The 19,578-nt window shown below is 37.7% G+C and overlaps 1 protein-coding gene across 1 annotated transcript; it reads left to right on the top strand.

Annotated features, from left to right (window-relative positions):
• The first annotated feature begins 18,257 nt into the window (after nucleotides 1-18,257).
• Nucleotides 18,258-19,550, top strand: LOC132300883 (protein EXORDIUM-like 5). Its single transcript, XM_059798161.1, has one exon. It carries the CDS (start codon nucleotides 18,446-18,448, stop codon nucleotides 19,484-19,486), a length of 1,041 nt encoding a protein of 346 aa, XP_059654144.1. The 5' UTR covers nucleotides 18,258-18,445; the 3' UTR covers nucleotides 19,487-19,550.
• The last annotated feature ends 28 nt before the right edge of the window (nucleotides 19,551-19,578 follow it).

Here is a 19,578-nt window from a genome sequence, read left to right on the forward strand (position 1 = left end):
TAGTTGTGCATGTATATATATAGATATATATTATATACATATATAAAAGGGAAAGTAATATATTAATTACTTTTATGGTAACTTGGGTAGTAATATTTAATCTAATGTATATGTTTTATATTTAAATAATAAAAATATACATAGATTTGATACGTGTTATGTTTTAAGTTACATTATAATATTATAGTAACTTAAGTATTATTGGATAATCCATTAATAAATAATGGAATGTGTATAATTTATTTATTTAATAAAGATATACATAAATTATATACATAACATATTTTACTTACCTTTTTAATATATATAAAAGGAAAAGTAATTTATTAATTACTTTTATGGTAACTTGGGTAGTAATATTTAATCTATGTTTTATATTTAAATAATAAAAATATACATAAATTTGATACGTACTATATTTTAAGTTACTTTATAATATTATGGTAACTTAAGTATTATTGGATAATCTATTAATAAATAATGGGATGTGTATAATTTATTTATTTAATAAAAATATACATAAATTATATACGTAACATATTTTACTTACTTTTTTAATATATATAAAAAAGAAAGTAATTTATTAATTACTTTTATGGTAATTTGGGTAGTAATATTCAATCTGATGTATATGTTTTATATTTAAATAATAAAAATATACATAGATTTGATACGTGTTATGTTTTAAATTACTTTATAATATTATGATAACTTAAGTATTATTGGATAATCCATTAATAAATAATGGGATGTGTATAATTTATTTATTTAATAAAGATATACATAAATTATATACTTATTATATTTTATTTACCTTTTTAATATTTTAATATTTATTTTTTAAGTTGACTTGGATTGGGAAAGGGCTAGGGTTATTTTATTTAGCCTATAAATATATAGCTATAGGTTGTAAAAGAGGGTTAAAAATATTCACGTGATATATTCTAGAGAGAGAGAGTTAGAGAGGGAAGGAGGAAAAGAAAGGAAGGATGAAAAAAACCTTGTAGAAAGAAGATCAAGGAAGAAGAAGTTTAACTTTCGATTCGAAAGTTTAAGGCAAGTTCTTCTTCTATCTCTTTCCCTTTGATTCATGTTTCTGTACATGCCTAGGAAATTCCAGAATTTATTAAACACGTAAAATTAATTAATTATGCATGTTTAATTGGATTAGAACATAGGTTTTATGAAATTGGTTCATATCTGTTCTTGTGTTATGAATTGATAAATGCATGATTTTGATTTAATTTCCGGTGTGAATTTTTATATGTTTGAATTATGTATTTTTCATATCTGTGGAATGATGGAACGTAAATACATGCCTAGAATTCCCGAACATTAAATAGGAACTAGGTTTGGGTTTAAATAAATTTAAATAGACTCAATTATAATGATGCTTGCTATTTGAATGTTTTAAACAAACGAATGGATTTAATCTTTTAAAATGTTTTAGCAATTGAGATTAAATGTGTAGGATGAATTGGATATGGAGAATGCTTATTTGACGGTATAATAAAATATCATCATGTATAAGATTCAGTTTGTGTAGGACATATGATATATGAAGCTTAAATAAATACTAAGTCATTCCTATTTTGTGATAACTTGATATCATATTATCATAGTTATTTCTGGATTGTTTGATGTATTTCCTTAATCGTTACATCAATTGTTGGATTGTGTGGTTTAATGCACCGGTATGGGACGGTGGCATTTTAGGGACGGATTAACTTATCAGTTAAGTCCTACCTATTTTATATAAGGGAATGGATTAACTAAAATGTTAAGTCCTACTTATATTCAAGTCAGGTCAGCTAAACAAGTTGAATGACTTATGGAGGATTAATTTATTATATAAAGGAATGGATTAACTAAAATGTTAAGTCCTACTTATATTCAAGTCAGGTCAGCTGAACAAGTTGAATGACTTATGGAGGATTAATTTATACTAGATAGGATGGTTACTAAATTATATATATATAAATATGATGCCATGATATGAGCTTGAGTCTCAGGATCAGTGGTTAGGGCACGTATATCGCCAGGGATGTGTAGCTAGATATAGTGTAGTTGTGTACCCTGGTAGGTCTAGGTACTCATGCCTACTATATGTGCATTTTGCATGTTACCTACTATTCAGGTTGAGACAACCCTATAGTCTAGTGAGGTTCCTTTAGTGTGTATATATATATATATATATATACGGACTACTAGATATTGTTGGATTGACTAGGATGTACGTGTATCGGATCTTTGCTTGAACTGTAGTAGAGTAGAACTTGTTTGTGGGCCTGACTCACCATTATTTTTCAGGAGTTCAGTAGGAGTAGAGGTTGTTCGTGCTAGCGGAGATCAGTCTACTTCATTCTTCCGATGCTGCATAGGAGTTTTTTTATGATTCAGTTTCCTGATTTAGATAGTTATTGCTGTCATTTGTTTAGTTTGAATTTTCTAGGGGTCCACACAGTATAGATTCCCGAGTTGTATTTTGGAGGATCAGTTGTATCAGAAGAGTTTATTAATTAATGGAAATATATTATGAGGTTTATTATTAGATTATCATTTGAGTTTCTTATCAGCATTTTTATTTATTCTTCTTTATGCTTTTTGTACTTTGTGTTCGTTTATTGCCGATTCGTTTTCGATATCCTCGGGTGTTCGGGCGTGGGCCTGGCCAACCCGCATTGAAAAATCTGGGGGTATCATAAATACTACGGGAATAAACATACAGCAAAGGACATTTCGAGCCTATTCACAATGAAGCAGCATGAGGACGAGCGTCTCCAAGCTTTTCTTACTAGGTTTAACTTTACTAAGAGCATGGTGATTGAATGTCATCCTTCTATGGCGGTTCAAGCGTTTAAATTGGCCATGACTTGTGGCACTCCATTCCACACAAGCTTGGTAGTGAATACGCTGAGGACTATGGATGAACTCAATGAAAGAGCTGATGGTTTTGTGCACTTAGAAGAAGAGGAGGCAGCTAACGCTCAGAAGACATCCATCATATCAACAGAAGAGAAAACCAAAGCGAAGATCAGGCAAAAGCAGGTTCAGCCACGGCGTCAGACTTCTTAGAAATTTGATAAAAGGCCCAGAGAGGAAGAGCTGGTTACTCCATTGAAAGTCACTTTAGTAAGGCTGTACCAAAAAAATAAAGATAAGTTCCGATCTCCTTTACCAATCGACAGCCCCTCGAACAGAGGGACCAATCTAAGCATTGTGCATTCCATTCTGACTTTGGCCATCAGACTAATGAATGCAGGAACTTAAGGAGACAGGTAGAGATGCTGATAGCCAGAGGGGAGTTCGCAAGTTATATTCAAGGCCCGGTGGTAGAACAGAACCGACCGATGGAGCACATGAAGAGGAATCAGAAGCCGAACTCCCAAGACTCGCAGCCAGTTTGAATAATCAATGCAATTCACGGTCGGCCAGAACCTACTGAGGAGTCAGATGAACTGCTTCGAACACGCCTCCGCCGGGCATAAATGAAGAGGAGGATAAGCAGTGTAAATACTTTGCACCAGCAGAGCGCATCAACACAGATAAAGTTTGACATAACCGACCTGTTACATGTTCAAATTCCTCATGAGAATCCGTTAGTCGTCAGTTTGACAGTAGCAGAGTGCCTGGTACGACGAGTCCTGATTGATCCTGGAAGTAGCGCAAATGTTATGCCGAGGGACACGTTCGATCGGCTCGAAATAAAACCCGAGAAGCTCAAGCCCACTGCAAATCCCTTGCTAGGGTTTAATGGAAAATGGGTGGAACCCATCAGTATTGTAGAAGTCGCAGTGCAGGCTGCAGAAAGGGTTCTGATAGAGAGCTTTATGGTTGGTTAGATCCATCCATCTTATAACCTTCTGATGGGCAGAGGGTGGATTCATAGAGTTCAGAGTGTTCCCTCAACTCTGCACTAAGTGATGAGATGCCTGGGGCCTGACGAAAATAAGGTGATTGACATTCATGGGGACCAGGTTGTAGCTAAGGAATGTTATTCTGTGATGTTGAAATCTGCTGCAAAGGGAAAAGCTCCCATCCATTCTGCAAGCCCCAGATAACAATTACAGGAGCCTCCACCCAGCCAAAGTGGGGAGGAGGAGTTGGGGAACTTGACCGAAGAACCCCTTGTTGATGTGCAGATCGATCATAACAAACCGTAACGAACAACCAGAGTGGGAGTAAGACTTACCGAGGAAGAGAAACGAGAGTTAATTGATTTCTTGTCTCAGAATGCTGATGTGTTCGCTTGGAGCCACTCGGACATGCCCGGAATAAGCCCTTCGGCATCCTGCCACTCCCTCAACGTTAATCCGAACGCGAAGCCTGTAATGTAGAGGCAGAGAAGATTCGCTCCAGAGCATAATCGGATCATAGCCAAGGAGGTTGATAGGTTGCTTGATACGGGATTCATTAGAGAAGTATATTACCCAGACTGGCTTTCGAATGTTGTAGTTGTGCGAAAGAAGAATGAGAAGTGGCGAGTATGCATTGATTTCACTAATTTAAACAAAGCTTGTTCGAAAGATAGTTTCCCACTGCCAAAGATTGATTAAATGGTGGACGCTACTACTGGATACGAACATTTAACTTTCTTGGATGCTTATTTAGGATACAACCAAATTCCCATGAACCCGGCTGATGAGGAGAAAACTTCTTTTGTAACCGAACGAGGGACCTATTGTTACAAAGTTATGCCATTCGGATTAAAGAATGCTGGGGCAACTTATCAGAGGCTGATCAGCAAGATTTTCAAGGATTAGATGGGGAAGACTGTAGAGGCTTATATTGACGACATGGTAGTGAAAAGCAAGAGAAGAGTTGGCCATTTGAAGCATCTGCAGGATATGTTTGAGGTATTGAGACGATATGGAATGAAGCTTAATCCAACCAAATGCTCATTTGGCGTAAGCTCTGGTCAATTCCTAAGACATGTAGTTAATCATAGAGGAATCGAGGTTAACCCAGCCCAAGCAGAGGCTCTGACCAAGAATGCTGAACCAAAAACAATTAAAGAAGTACAAGCCCTCACAGGTCGGACAGCTGCATTGAGCCGGTTTATTTCTAAGCTGTCAGATCGCTGCAAGCCATTCTTTGATACCATACGAAGCCATGGGAGACAGGCCTAGGGAGATGAACAGCGACAAGCGCTAACTAGTTTGAAAGAATATATACAGAGCCCTCCGATCCTGTCTACTTCTGAACCAGGAAAAAAGTTATTTTTGTACCTCGGGGTATCCAGTATTGCGACGAGTGCTGTTCTGATCTGCTGCAAGGAAGGAGCTCAATAACCAGTGTTCTATGTCAGCAAAACAATGACTGATGCCGAACGGAGATATTCAAAGGCCGAACGAGTGATACTGTCGCTCGTCAATGCAAAAAGGAAGCTAAGGCATTATTTTGAATCCCATCATATCGTCGTTATGACCGCTTTTCCGATCAGAGTGATCCTACATAAGCCAGACCACTCGAGGAGAATGACGAAGTGGGCCATAGAGTTAAATTCGTTTGACATAACATATAAACCCAGAACGACTATCAAAGGGCAAATAGTGGCTGATTTCTTGCTAGAATGTGATTCGAAAAATGTGGAGGAAGACCTTCGCAGTTGTCCATGGAAACTCTTCGTAGATGGATCCTCAAATCAGCTGGGGGCAGGCATTGGGATCAAATTATAGACGCCAGAAGGCACATTCCTAAGTTAAGCGCTCAGACTTGAATTCCGAGCCACTAATAATGAAGTAGAGTATGAAGCGTTGCTGATGGGACTTAAGTTAGCCAACGAGCTGAAAGTCAGGAACTTAACCGCTTTTAATGACTCACAGTTGGTTATTCGGCAAGTGAATGGCGAATATGAAGCTAAGGATGAAACAATGGAGGCATACCGTTCTGCCGTCATGCGCGAGGCTAAAAACTTTGATAATGTCAAGTTTGTCCAGTTACCGAGGGAACAAAATGAAGACGCCGATCGGTTGGCATGCAGTGCTTTGAGTTCTGGGGAGACATTGGCGAGGGTGATCCCAGTAGGAATATTGAACCAGCCATCCATCTTCGAAGAACCTTTCGGCTTAGATCCTTGGCAGGTGAATGTCATTCCATATGAACCGAGTTAGATAAATCCGATTATAACTTATGTACGGGATGGCATTCTGCCTGAACAAAGGGATGAAGGTCGGAAGATCAAGTTGAATGCAGTGAAATATGCCATAGTGTATAACCAATTGTATCGAAGATATTTTTCTGGGCCATACTTAAAATGTGTCACCCCCACATAGGCTCGGTAGATATTGCGAACCATTCATGAAGGTATATGTGGGAATCATTCAGGGGGGAGGTCTTAAGCACACAAAGCAATGACGCAAAGGTATTTTTGGCCGAACATGTCACGAGATGCAAAAAAATTCTCTAGAAGATGCGATAAATGCCAAAGGTTCGGACCACTGATTCACCAACCACCTGAAGATTTGCACGTAATGGCCACGCCCTGGCCTTTCGTGCTATGGGGGATGGATGTGGTTGGCCCTCTGCCGACCACAAGATTACAGAACAAGTACGTTCTGTTAGCAATGGATTATTTTACGAAGTGGGTGGAAGCAGAGCCATATCCCAGTGTAACCCAAACTCATGTGAGGCGCTTCATTTGGAATAATATTATTTGCCGCTTTGGTGTTCCAAGGTCGATTGTCATGGATAATGGAACTAATCTCGATAGTAAGCAAGTAAAAGAGTTACTGGAAGAGTATGGAATCAGCCAGAAGTTGGCAGCAGTAAGTCATTCGCAGGCAAATGGCCAAGTAGAAATTACAAATAGAACAATCTTTGCTTGCATCAAGAAGAAGCTTGAGGATCAAAAAGGAAAATGGTTAGATGAACTGTCGAACGTCTTATGGGCTTATAGAATGACCCCAAGACGGCCGACCGGAGAGAGCCCATTCGCCATGGCATATGGTACCGAGGCAGTTATACCGGTCGAGCACTTGGTTCCGACTATCCAAAGCTTAGCATGGAGCCGAGAGCAAAACGACAGTATGTTAAGGTTTAACCTCGATATGTTGAAGGAAAAGAGAGATGCAGCGGCAGTAAGGCTGGCATCCTACCAGCAGACTCTTATGAACAGCCATAACAAAAAGGTAAAGCACAGAGATTTTGCATCAGGTGATCTGGTTCTGAAGAGGAAGGTAGGAATTGTTAAAAAAATGGTGTCACCTTGGGAAGGCCTATATAGAATTGCAGAAGTCATAGGAAAGGGGGTTTACACCTTAGAGACCATGGCCGGAAGGCTGGTCAACAAGCCATGGAATGCTACATCTCTGAAAAGGTATTATCAATAGAAAGTCGAGTTCCAATTTTATCATTGTTCATTTTCAAATTGTGTACGTATGAATGTACGAAATTTTAAAATCTATAAAGAGCTATCCTCTTCTGAAAAATTAAGTGTTTGAAAAACAGCAAAGTAAGTGGTAGCTGGCACAATGAGTCGAACGCCAAAAACTTACCAAAAAGTAAAGAGTGACGTTGGCAAGTGGCATTCTAGCTGAGCGCCAATCACTTCAGCAAAGTAAGTGGCAGCTGGCACTAATAGCCGAACGTCAAAAACTTACAAAAAGTGAAAAGTGAAAGTGGCAAGTGGCATTTTAGCCGAGCGCCAATCACTTCAGCAAAGTAAGTAGTAGCTAGCACTAATAGCCAAACGCCAAAAACTTACCAAAAAGTGAAGAGTGACAGTGGCAAGTGACATTCTAGCCGAGCGCCAATCACTTCAGCAAAGTAAGTGGCAGCTGGCACTAATAGCCGAACGCCAAAAACTTGCCAAAAAATGAAAAGTGAAAGTGGCAAGTGGCATTCTAGCCGAGCGCCAATCACTTCAGCAAAGTAAGTGGCAGCTGGCACTAATAGCCGAATGCCAAAAACTTGCCAAAAAGTGAAGAGTGACAGTGACAAGTGGCATTCTAGCCGAGCACCAATCACTTTAGCAAAGTAAGTGGCAGCTGGCACTAATAGCCGAACGCCAAAAACTTGCCAAAAAGTGAAGATTGACAGTGGCAAGTGGCATTCTAGCCGAGCGCCAATCACTTCAGCAAAATAAGTGGCAGCTGGCACTATTAGCTGAACGCCAAAGACTTGCCAAAAACGAAAGTGAAACTGGCAAGTGGCATTCCAGCCGAGCATCAAGCACTAACCAGTTCAGCCAAAAATATAATATATTAGAAAATGTGGACAAAGTTCAGCCAAAAACCCTTCATTTCATTCATAACATTTTGAGCCTACAAGGGCAAAGTACATGTAAAGTAAATGAGGGAATTGATACATCAAGAAAGGCCCTAACTAGTTGCATCTGCCCCATTAGTTTCTTGATGGTGCTGAGCTGTCCCATCATCATCATTGGTAGTCCCATTTCCACGAGGAGGGGAGTCAAGCTGAATGATTGTTTCATTCTGAAAACCTCCCTCCTTAATAGCATTGGCAGATGGAACCATGGAAGACAGGGGAGGAACGTCCAGAGGAAGAGCAGTGGAGGGAGTAGATCGACCCTTGAGGAAGCAATCTCCCGACACCCATCAAAAATGTGCTCAGCAGGAGTGGAGTCTGGGTCAACGTAGACTCCTGGGGGGTCGACCTCTAACTCCTTGTCAACCTCATCTGGAGAAGAGCCTGTCTGGCCTTCAGCAGGAACACGATCAGTATAGCCCTCTCGAAATCCCTGTACATACCTAAGGGCATCGATCCTGGAAAAGCATGCATGAAGGGCCAACATACCACCATTCACCTTACCAATGGTGCTGAGTAAGGTATCACGTTCGGCTAAGGCCCTTTTCTCAAAGGCCATCCGCGTAGACTGTTTATCACTTAGTAGGCATTAAAGTTCTTCCTTCTCAGCCTTGAGAGACTCACATTCAGTCTGCCAGATGTTCTTCTCGATCTGGAGAGCATCCCTCTCGTCTTGAATGGAGTCTGCCTCCTTCTTCAGAACATCTCTCTCGTTCTCGACTTTTCTCAGCTTCACCATCAGGTCATCATTCTGTGGGCCTAAAGCTTTGCTCTCCTTATTGGCCACATCAAAGCTGTTAGAGAACTTACGAGCCCTAGCATTAGCCAACTCCACTTGTTTCTGCATGGCCATCATCCCGAACAAGGCCTACAGAGATATGCATGAGTACTAATTAAGCCGAGCGTATGGTCAGAGGAATTCAAGTATAAGGACTATGCAAAGATTTGTTATTTGAAGGGAAAGAGTTACCTCCATGGCAGACAAGGGAAAGCGGCTGAATACCTCCTTCTGAGACAGGCCTTTGGCCACCTCAATGTCTTTAGGGGTCCACATGTTCCTGTAATACGCCATGGCAACACTACAGAAGCATGGTCTTATTCGACTTTACAGTTGACCCATCCGTTTGGATGAGCCGAGGAGTCCATGGTAACACTACAGAAGCAGAGGTAGAGGTAGTGACTACAGCAGACTCAGAGGGGGCAGTAGGTCTGATTGGACGGTGCAGTAAGTTCGGCCCAGAGGTTCGAATCCTCCTTGTCAGAGGGACATCATCCAGGTTGGGTTCACTGTCAGGTTGAGGCCTTTTGCCTCGTTCTTTGTCTTGAGCACCCGCAATGACAGCAGAAAGGGTATTAACCTGAAGAGCTACGTTCTGGGTAGCAGGAAGAATGTCAACAGTTGGACCAACAGCCACTACGTTCGGAATGGTGTTAGAAATAGTGGCAGAGGAAGATGCCGAAGCAGGAAAAAAGGTTGCCGCAGCAGCAGCAGTGACTTGGGGGGGATTTTTCCTCCTCCCGAAAGAAGGAATCTGAAGCTGACTCATGCTTTTGCCAAGAAGAGAGATGTCAGCAAGATTATCCGAAGTGAGGAGATCTGAACAGGAAGGGACGTTGTTCAGAACGTAATTCTTCAGGTCATTAATCCTATCCCTGCAAACACCGTAGCTCAAGTCATTACTAGGGATGCCTAGGGAACGGCATAAGAAAATGTAGAAGCGAGGAACGCAAATTTCGCAAGGACAATCGGCTTTATGATTTTTGTATTTCTTATATGAAGAAACCGAACACTCGCTAAAGGCGGTCGGAATAGGATAATCCTGTGCGGCAGGAGTGGACCAAGCTCCCCTAACCCCGACTATGTTCGTTTTCCACCCTTTCTCAAAGTCAAGTTTGTCCGTACGAATTGACATCTTTTCCAGAGGGTAGAAATGGTAGTACAAATCGTTCAACCTGATTTTGTTAACCTTATAACAAAGAAAGAGGTCAACAATGTCAAGATCTAGACCTCGGTCATGACTCAAAAGCAGTAAAACGGATATAACTCTGAGAAAGTTGGGATTCACTTGCAGAGGAGAGAGTCCCAATTTATTGAAAACATAGTTGAAAAAAGGGTGCAGAGGGAATCTGATAATGTTTAGTCGATGAAGAGAAAACAGAACTTCACCAGGAAGGAGCCCTACTCCAGTCCTAATGTTCACCTCTTCAAGACATTCTCTAATTTGTATGTCGTCAGGAAGATGAAGTTTCATACGGAGGATATCAAGATCAATAGGCATGATGAAAAAAAGCAGAAACCCTAAGAAAGAGAAAAAGTTTTTGCTTTTAATAAGATTAAAGAAAAAGGAAAACAGAACTGACCTCAAGGAGATTGAAGGATTTAAACGAAGCTTCAAGAAGATGAAAAATGAGTAGCTCTTGTAGAAACTCGCCGGAGAAGATTTAACTTGCCTTGTAATAGAGACGAACTACGGTTTGATTAACAGAGAAATAAGGTAGAGGCAGTAAAAGAAAGTTGAAAGTACATCTCTGAGGGTTATAAAGGCAAAGTGGGCCCGAAGACCGAGGCGTCGGGAAAACGAGAAGATTTCGAATTTTAAGGCATTGGTTCCAGATCCAACCGTTCGTTTTTCCATGAGATCTCCTTGAGCCGTCAAATCATGATTAGCAGTCATCGATAATTACTCCCAAATTTATTAAGGAGTAATTATGGAGGCAATTAAGGATACCAAAAATGACATGGGTCGGATACGATCCGGATATGACTCGCGAAAGGAGCATTGGATCAAGCGATTGGTTTCAGGCCACATAGAGGCACTGCAGAATGGGCCAAACCTCTGAGATCTACTCGGCAAAGTCAGGCCCATTAGGAAGGAAGCCCGAAGTTGGGGGCCCAGAATAAGAAATCAGTTATGACATCCCAATAGTGCTTGTAATTGCCTATAAATATACAAGAGTAGTAAAAAAAAAGGGGATGGGAAAAAATGTAATGAAACTCTAAAAAAATTTTGGAGAGATATTTTCTTGCATTTACACATATATAAAAAAAATTAAAATTAAAATAAAAATTAACATTAATATTTATTTTTTTATTTTATTTTTAATCATGCTAGATGCTTTGGGAATTGTTATTGAGGTATCTCCTTCATTGAACATGTAAGAAGAACAACAAAGGCACAACCAAAAAGCGGGAAGTCATTATAATGGATATGAGATACGTCATTACTATATTACATATAATCTTTATTATAGTTGAAAGACAACTACTTTGACGTTATGGGAGGATCTTGCTGAGAATGAAGGAAATTTTATCATGGAGCTAATACAGGAAAGACCTATCATCACAGTTATACATGTGGCAATCAACACCTACAACCAGGTCTGCCTCTTCAAATACAAAAAGGATCTACATTGCATATTAATATGGATATTGAAAGTGTCAAAGCATTAAGATATTGATTCATTATTTATTATAACTTCTTTTACATTATATATACACTATTTGTAGAAAGAGAACATGTTTTTTTGTTTTATTTATTTAATTATTTTACAAGATAATTTATATGTGGACAGGTCCAAAGAGAACATAAATAACAAAGATATAACAAGTTTGATTTCCAGTACAAAAGATAAAAAATTCAATGGTGCTGAAAAGTCAAACTTCAAGACATAATAGAAAAATCTACAATGTCCTTTGAGGTATTAAATTTCAGTATATTTCTTAATCTTCCTTAATTGTGTATCACATTTTTATATTCAATTTATATATTGAGAAGTTATACTTTGTTGCACAACCTGCAGAAAACAAATTACTCTTTCGAAGCAACAATTGAGAATGTCGTCAATGATCGCAAACAGTGGTACAACGCGTATGAGAAATGCAACAAGAAAATTAAAATTGAAAAAGATAGAATATATTGTCCTTGATGCAACACAGCAAACCCAAAATGCTTTCAAAAGTATTATTATATCTTAAAATCTTATTATTGTATTTATTTCAATGGTTTAATAATATTACAAATACATAATTCTTTGTCTTTACTCGTGCAGATTCATGATGACAATTAAAGTGCGAAATATGGAACACTTGTAACCCTAACAGTGTTCAATGATTGTCAAACATTAATAAATTGTTCACTAGATGATTTACTACAATTACAAATTGAGGTAATTTTCCACCCTTATTCATAAAATTTTAATTAAATTAAAAAAATATTTACTTGAATTTCTCAATGGTTTTAAATTCTCAGTAGCTCTAAATTATATTTGTTATTTTTGCAGACATGAATGAATTCAGCAACAAAGTCACAAGCTGCAAAGGAAAATATTTTCTTTCTCTGGTGAAGATAGACAATACTCAACAAATTGTGAAAACTTATTTTGCGGTAGAAGAATTAAAAGAATTGATACTTGACAATGGAAATGAGATATGCAAAAAAAATAAAGGCTGAAAAATAAATAATTTAGGAATACTTTTATTTTCAAACGGTTATAGTTTTGGATTTTCTAATATATTTTGTTTCTTTTAAGATGACAATTATTACAATATAAAAATTGTTGGTACCCTTTCGGATTTTACAATATATAGAATTTTTATATAGTATTTATTTATGAATATTTTGTAAATTATAGAATTTTATTTTTATATATTTTTTAAATATTTATAGTTTTCATTCATACATTAATAGAAAAACATTATTTTGTTTCTTTCAAGGTGACAATTATTACTCTCTAAGGTATTTTGGGCCTAAAACTGTTTTGCTTATTTTTTTTTATAAAATTATAAATAATTAAAAAATATATAAAAATATAAATTATATAAGTTAGAAAACATTCATTAAAAAATATATAAAAATATAAATTATATAAGTTAGAAAACATTCATCACGTGAGTGTATATATATAAGCATCACCGTCAGAGATGACGAGGTTTCCCAATCGTTGTCTGCCAAAACAAGCCTCAAAACAACAATTAAATCTAGGGCTTTAGTTATGATGGTGAAATTTTTTTATCCAATATTGAGTTTTGTGAATTATGAATTAGTGTCTATGTATATACACATATACAGACTCTATTGTTTATCGCTGCTCTGATCAAACCAAGACTCAGCCTTTTATATATATATATATATATCACTGTATTGTGAATTCCAAAGACAAACCACCACCATCAATACCAATCAAATACCCATTAATTCAAACCGCCATTTCCTTCAATTGTAAACTCAATGCAGAAAAGAATCCGAAAGAAGAAATTCAAAAACAAGAACCAGAGACGATGAAGATAGCCAAGGATGAAGACCACAATTATGTTTGGTGTTACAAAGAATAATCAACCCCAAAACAAGTTGAAGCCCACAATTGCAATTGATGCTGCCAAAATGTATCCAAAGCAAATACAAACTGAATCAGGTTTTTGAGCCAGGTTGCGAACTAGAAAAAATGAGTTGTGATTGTTGTGATGCGACGCAAACTATGTTGCTAACACTGTATATTCAATAATACATTGTGGTGTGTGATCAAGAATAGAAAACAAAACAAATAAACGGAATCGGTGCAAGGTGGGATCTACAATCAGCTTGATCGGAGAAGAGAGAGGAATTGTTGCAACAAAAGGTGTGTAGTTGCGATTCACAGACCCATTTGTGCAATTTTTAGAACATATAAATTGTTGACTGCCAAATCAAAAAGAAAGAGAAGAACATAGATGAGATGTGATTCTCTGCAATTAGGGCATCAATGTTAGTAGTGTGTTGGGTTTCATAGTTGTAGTCCCTTCAGAAGTCAGGTTGAGAGAGAGAGAGAGAGAGAGAGAGAGAGAGAGAGTGAAAACAGGGTGGATCTAGAAATTGTGGGGTGGACTAAAATTAAACATAAATTTAATAACATAATTTTTTAAAGTATTTTTTTTAAAAAAATATAATTAAGATAAATATAATTAAGATAAATATTTGAATTCAAATATTACAAAATATCTATCTAAGTTGTGCTCGACGAGTCTTTAAAAATTCAAATTCGTGGATAATAAACTCCCAAGTCAATTTTTCGTCTTCAAGAATGAGTTAAATTAAAAATATCTAAATCAAAAAATATATATAAAAAATGCCTAAATCAAACTAAATTGTATGTTGTTCATAAAATAAATGACTTAGCTAGCCTGGACAATCATCATTAATAAATAACTGAATAACTGAATTTTTCAAGCATTAACACAATGAGTAAGACACACCAGATCCTGAAGGAGCAGATGCCACGACAAAATCCTTTAGACTCTTGAATTTTTTTCAATAACTTGATCATGTTCAGTGAACTCTTCTGTTCCAAGGGAACGGGGTAAATCACACCATTCATAAGAGTGCATTTTCACATGCCTAGACATAGAAGTCAAAAATTAAAGGCTAAAGTTAATGAAGTTCACAGCTTAGACAAATCTCAAAACACAGTACACAAATCACAAATCTCATGAAAATTGGAAAATATTTTAGATTATTCTAAAACAAATATTTTAAATTCGGATCACCAAATTTTAATTTTCTTTTTTGGTTGCAAATTTCTGTTCTTCTCTTCTTGTTTTTAATTACCCATGATTGGTGGTTTTTTGGTTTTGAAGATTAAATTATTGCATTATTGGTTTGTGGTTTTATTTTATAAATCAATTAAAATTCTAACTATAATGGTCATTCTTAACATTCTCTTTTCCTTCTTAGATCGACTTTTCTAGCTTTTTCTTTCTGTTAGGTTACAATTTTGAAAAGTAAACTAAGAATGGAAACAAGTTTAATTCTGTCTGGTAGTTTTGGATTCATTAACAAACATATATAAATTTTTGTGCTCTCCTTAAACCCAAACAAGCAGTTTATATATATATAGATAAATTTCGCTTAATTTCTCAACAAAAAAAAAATTATAAATTTCTGAAAAAAGAAGTCAGTGGGAGAATCTGGGCTTGTTTTTTGATTGGGCTTTTATTTTAGTATTAAGCCATTGGGCTTTTATTTTAATGGCTTAGTTGACTTGGACTTGTTTGAGTGGGCTATTACTAATAATGTTTTTTTTTTTTTCCTGGACTGGACTAAAATTACCCATAGTAATTAAAAAAAAAAAAATTGGGTGGGCTGGAGCCCAACCCAGCCCTATGCTGAATTCGCAAGTGTGAAAATGGAGGGTATTTAGGTCCTTTCAATTTTTTGATAAAATTATTTAAAAATTAAGGGGCAAAATTATCATTTTACATGTTTTAAACGGTGTTATTGACAGAAAAGTAAAATTGGACCTAAGTGATAGTAATTTTTGAAAGATATTTTAATTTGATATTTGGCCAAACCTGAAAAAGTATTACTGAAATTAGCCTTTTTATTTTATTTTAGATGCAAGTTTTGAAATAATTGGAGAGAAAAAGTCTGGACAAAATCCAGATCCCGTACGTATACCATTATCTAATACCATCCATTATCCAATAGACTTCCAAATCCAGTATAATACATTAGCCAATTTCTATTTAAAACTCAAATTCCTCATTCCAAATTCACCCGTTCACCTAGGAACATTTTTCAATAATTTTGAAAAGAGTAATTTGCACAAACCTTCTCTATAGTTTGTCATAATTACAGGAACCACCCTTACTATTTCAGAAATTACATGGATCTCCCCTACTTTTGAAAATATCCTACACGGACCTCCCTTCCGTTGCGGTCAACGCTAGTCAATGACGGAAATTAATGACGTTATCTACTATTTTTTCTAAAATTTCTAAAACACCCTTGTCTATATAATTACATATTATATGTAATATATATATATATATATATATATATATATATATATATATAACCGTTCAAGTCCCTCAATGACGGTGAGCTTCAGCGGCTTTTTCAGTCCACAGCGAAGTCGTGGCCCTTCCCTAATATGATCTCCGGTGCCACGTAGTCTTCCGTCTCGACGAACGATTCGACTTCGTAGTCAAGTTTGACTCGAAACTCGCAGAGTCGACACCGATCTTTTGCGGAGGCGCCGAGTCTTCCAGAGAAGACAAGCGACAGTGGATCAGATGAATAATAATTAGATCATGAATCAAGCGGCTACGGATCAGATGGCAATGGAAGCAAATAATTTGATCATGAATCAAGCGGCTGCGGATCAAATGGTAATGCCGCCGTCCAGTTTCTTGGCTTCTGATCAGAATTATCAGAATTTTTCGTTTGAAGGCACTGGTTTTGTTGATGATTTTGATTTTGATTTTGGTAATTGTGATTTTGGTAACTTTGATTTGGATTAATAATTTATAGTTTGTTGGATTTGTGATTTTGATTTTGGTAACTTTGATTTAATTATCAAAATTTTCCATTGGAAGGCATTGATTTTGGTGATGATTTTGATTTTGATTTTGGTAATTGTGATTTTGGTAACTTTGATTTGGATTATGAATTTCTAGTTTCTTGGATTTGTGATTTTGATTTTGGCTATGACGCACAGACACGTGTTGTAGGGCCGACGTACCAATGTCGAATACGTGTCCGACACGGACACGCGTATCCCAGCCTCGAACACGTGTTCGACCTTGATCTACCGGTGTCCTATTTTTTTATTCATTTTTTCAAGTCGGACACGCCATAAGATACGGCCGAGACACACCAGAGGACACGGCTGGTACACCGGAGGACATGGGTGTAGGACACGGCAGTTCAGAATAATAAGAAAAATGGAAGGGATGAGAGAGAAACTGGAAGGGAGAGGGGAAATTAAGAACCTGATGATCATGTTCTGGTTGGTTATTGATGAAAGAGAAGGAAGAAAGTGAAGAGAAGGATGAGATGGTGGCTGGCCAAGAACTCCGATTATGCTAGAGTCTCTCTAGTGTGAACAGATCTCAACCAAAGGCTTAAGATCGCCTTTTTCTTCCTCTTTCAATGGTTATTGGATAATAAAAGAGGAATTCAATTTTGAAGTTGGAGACAGTTAAACTTGGGAAGACCGAGGAAGATAGAAAGATAAGATTGTAATCTTATCTTCAGTGCTTGGTTACAAAGTTAAGCTTATCTTCTGTGTTTGGTTACAAAGTTAAAATTATTTTAGTATTGATACAAATTCTAGTATTGGATATAAATATATATTACATATTTATTGTTTGAATTTTAATAGAATTTGGATTGGACTTAATTTAAATGGATCATGTCTATTAATGTAAATTAAAAATTAAGAGAAATTAAAATTTTATATACAATAAAAATATATATAATTATTTCATTACCGTATCCTTGTCGTGTCAGTATCCTATTTTTTTGAAATTTGTCGTATTACCGTGTCCGTGTCGTATCATACCCGTGTCCTGCATCGGTGTTCATGCTTCATAGGATTTTGGTAATTGTGATTTTGGTAACTTTGATTTGGATTATTAATTTCTAGTTTCTTGAATTTGTATGTAAACCCTAACTTTCAGAAGGGTATGCTAGTGCCGCGCTTTTGGAGAAGACAAGCTGATGTAATGCTTACTCAATAACTTGTGGGTAGTTTAGTAATTTCAGATGTCAAGGAGAGGGTATTTCAATAATTTTGACAGGTCCGTTAATGTATTTAACAGTTCGTCACATATAAGGGAGGTCCGTGTAAATTATTTTCATATTTAGGGGAGGTCTGCATAATTTTCGAAACAGTAAGAGTGGTCCCTATAATTAGGGCAAACCATAGGAAAGGTTTGTATAAATTACGATTTTGAAAAAAAAAAAAAAAAAAAAAAACTGTTTTTGAAGAGAATTTTATAAGTTCTCTCAAAAATTGAAAATTTTAAAATTTTACTGTCACATAATTATTCTAAAAAATAATAATTTTAAAATATTTGAATAATAATTTTTTCTCTTCTAGGAAGAGAGAAAAATAATAATAATTAATTAAACAAAATTTTGCTTTTCTTTTTCTTTTTAATTATCTAAAAATGAAAAATTATGAGCTAGCAGCAACTTGGTGAGTCCAGTCATTTACATATGCCGATTCCCAGTTTTCCAGAAAGAAAACAGAGCAGGAGAGAGAGACTCTTGAGAACAGTGCGCCCACACATGGCAGCTGTATCCAGCCCATTTCCCTCTCCCTCCTCCTTTATAAACATGTCTCATAACTCTCTCTCCTCCACCACCGCCACCTCTTTCCATTATCCTCCACAGCCGCCGCCACCACCCAAAACAAAATGTCACCACCCCTTTTCTTCTCACTCCTCTTCTTCTTGTTTTCTCTCTCTAACTCTGCTTCACCCACAACAACAGTTCAAACCCTTGACACACACCCACAGTACTACAACCCCAAGCTCCCTCCACGAACTCTCTCTTCATCCAAGAAATTCGAGGGTTCGTCAGACCTCATAGACCTTCGCTACCACATGGGTCCAGTCCTCTCCTCCCCGATCAACATCTACCTCATCTGGTACGGCAAGTGGGCTCCACCCCACAAGCTCCTTATCAAGGACTTCCTCCTCTCCCTCTCCACCGTCAACCACCGTGCCTCCCCCTCCCCCTCCGTCTCCGACTGGTGGCGCACCGCCTCCCTCTTCACTGACCAGACTGGCGCCAACGTCTCCCGTACCGTCCTCATCGCCGGCGAGTACTCCGACCACCGATACTCCAATGGGACCCACCTCACTCGCCTCTCCATCCAGCAGGTCATCGCCACAGCCGTCCGATCTGCACCCCTCCCCGTAGATCACAAGAACGGGATCTACCTTATCTTAACCGCCGCGGACGTGACCGTACAGGATTTCTGCCGAGCGGTGTGTGGGTTCCACTACTTCACCTTCCCATCAATGGTAGGGTACACCTTACCCTACGCGTGGGTTGGCAATTCGGGTAAACAATGCCCCGAAGTCTGTGCCTACCCGTTTGCGGTACCCGCTTACATGGCGGGTGGTGGACCTGGTTCGCTTGTCCCACCGAATTCCGATGTGGGTGTGGACGGTATGATCAGCGTGATCGGTCACGAGCTGGCTGAGCTGGCAACGAACCCTTTGATCAACGCGTGGTACGCCGGCGAGGACCCCACGGCCCCAACGGAGATCGGGGACTTGTGTGAGGGGTTATACGGGTCGGGTGGCGGTGGCGGGTATATAGGGCAGGTGATGAAGGATAGAGAGGGGAGGACGTTTAATATGAATGGTAGGAGGGGTAGAAAGTTTTTGGTACAGTGGATTTGGAGCCCTATTTTGAAAGCTTGTGCTGGTCCTAACGCCCTGGACTAACGCATACACATATGTATACATATACATATATTTATATATATTGTAGTATTCTTTTTAACATTAATTCACAATGTGATTATATATGTATTGTA

This window comes from Cornus florida, unplaced genomic scaffold, assembly GCF_030987335.1.
Source record: "Cornus florida cultivar Cherokee Brave unplaced genomic scaffold, ASM3098733v1 CherokeeBrave_3.0.0_Hap2_Chr03, whole genome shotgun sequence".
NCBI lineage: Eukaryota > Viridiplantae > Streptophyta > Magnoliopsida > Cornales > Cornaceae > Cornus > Cornus florida.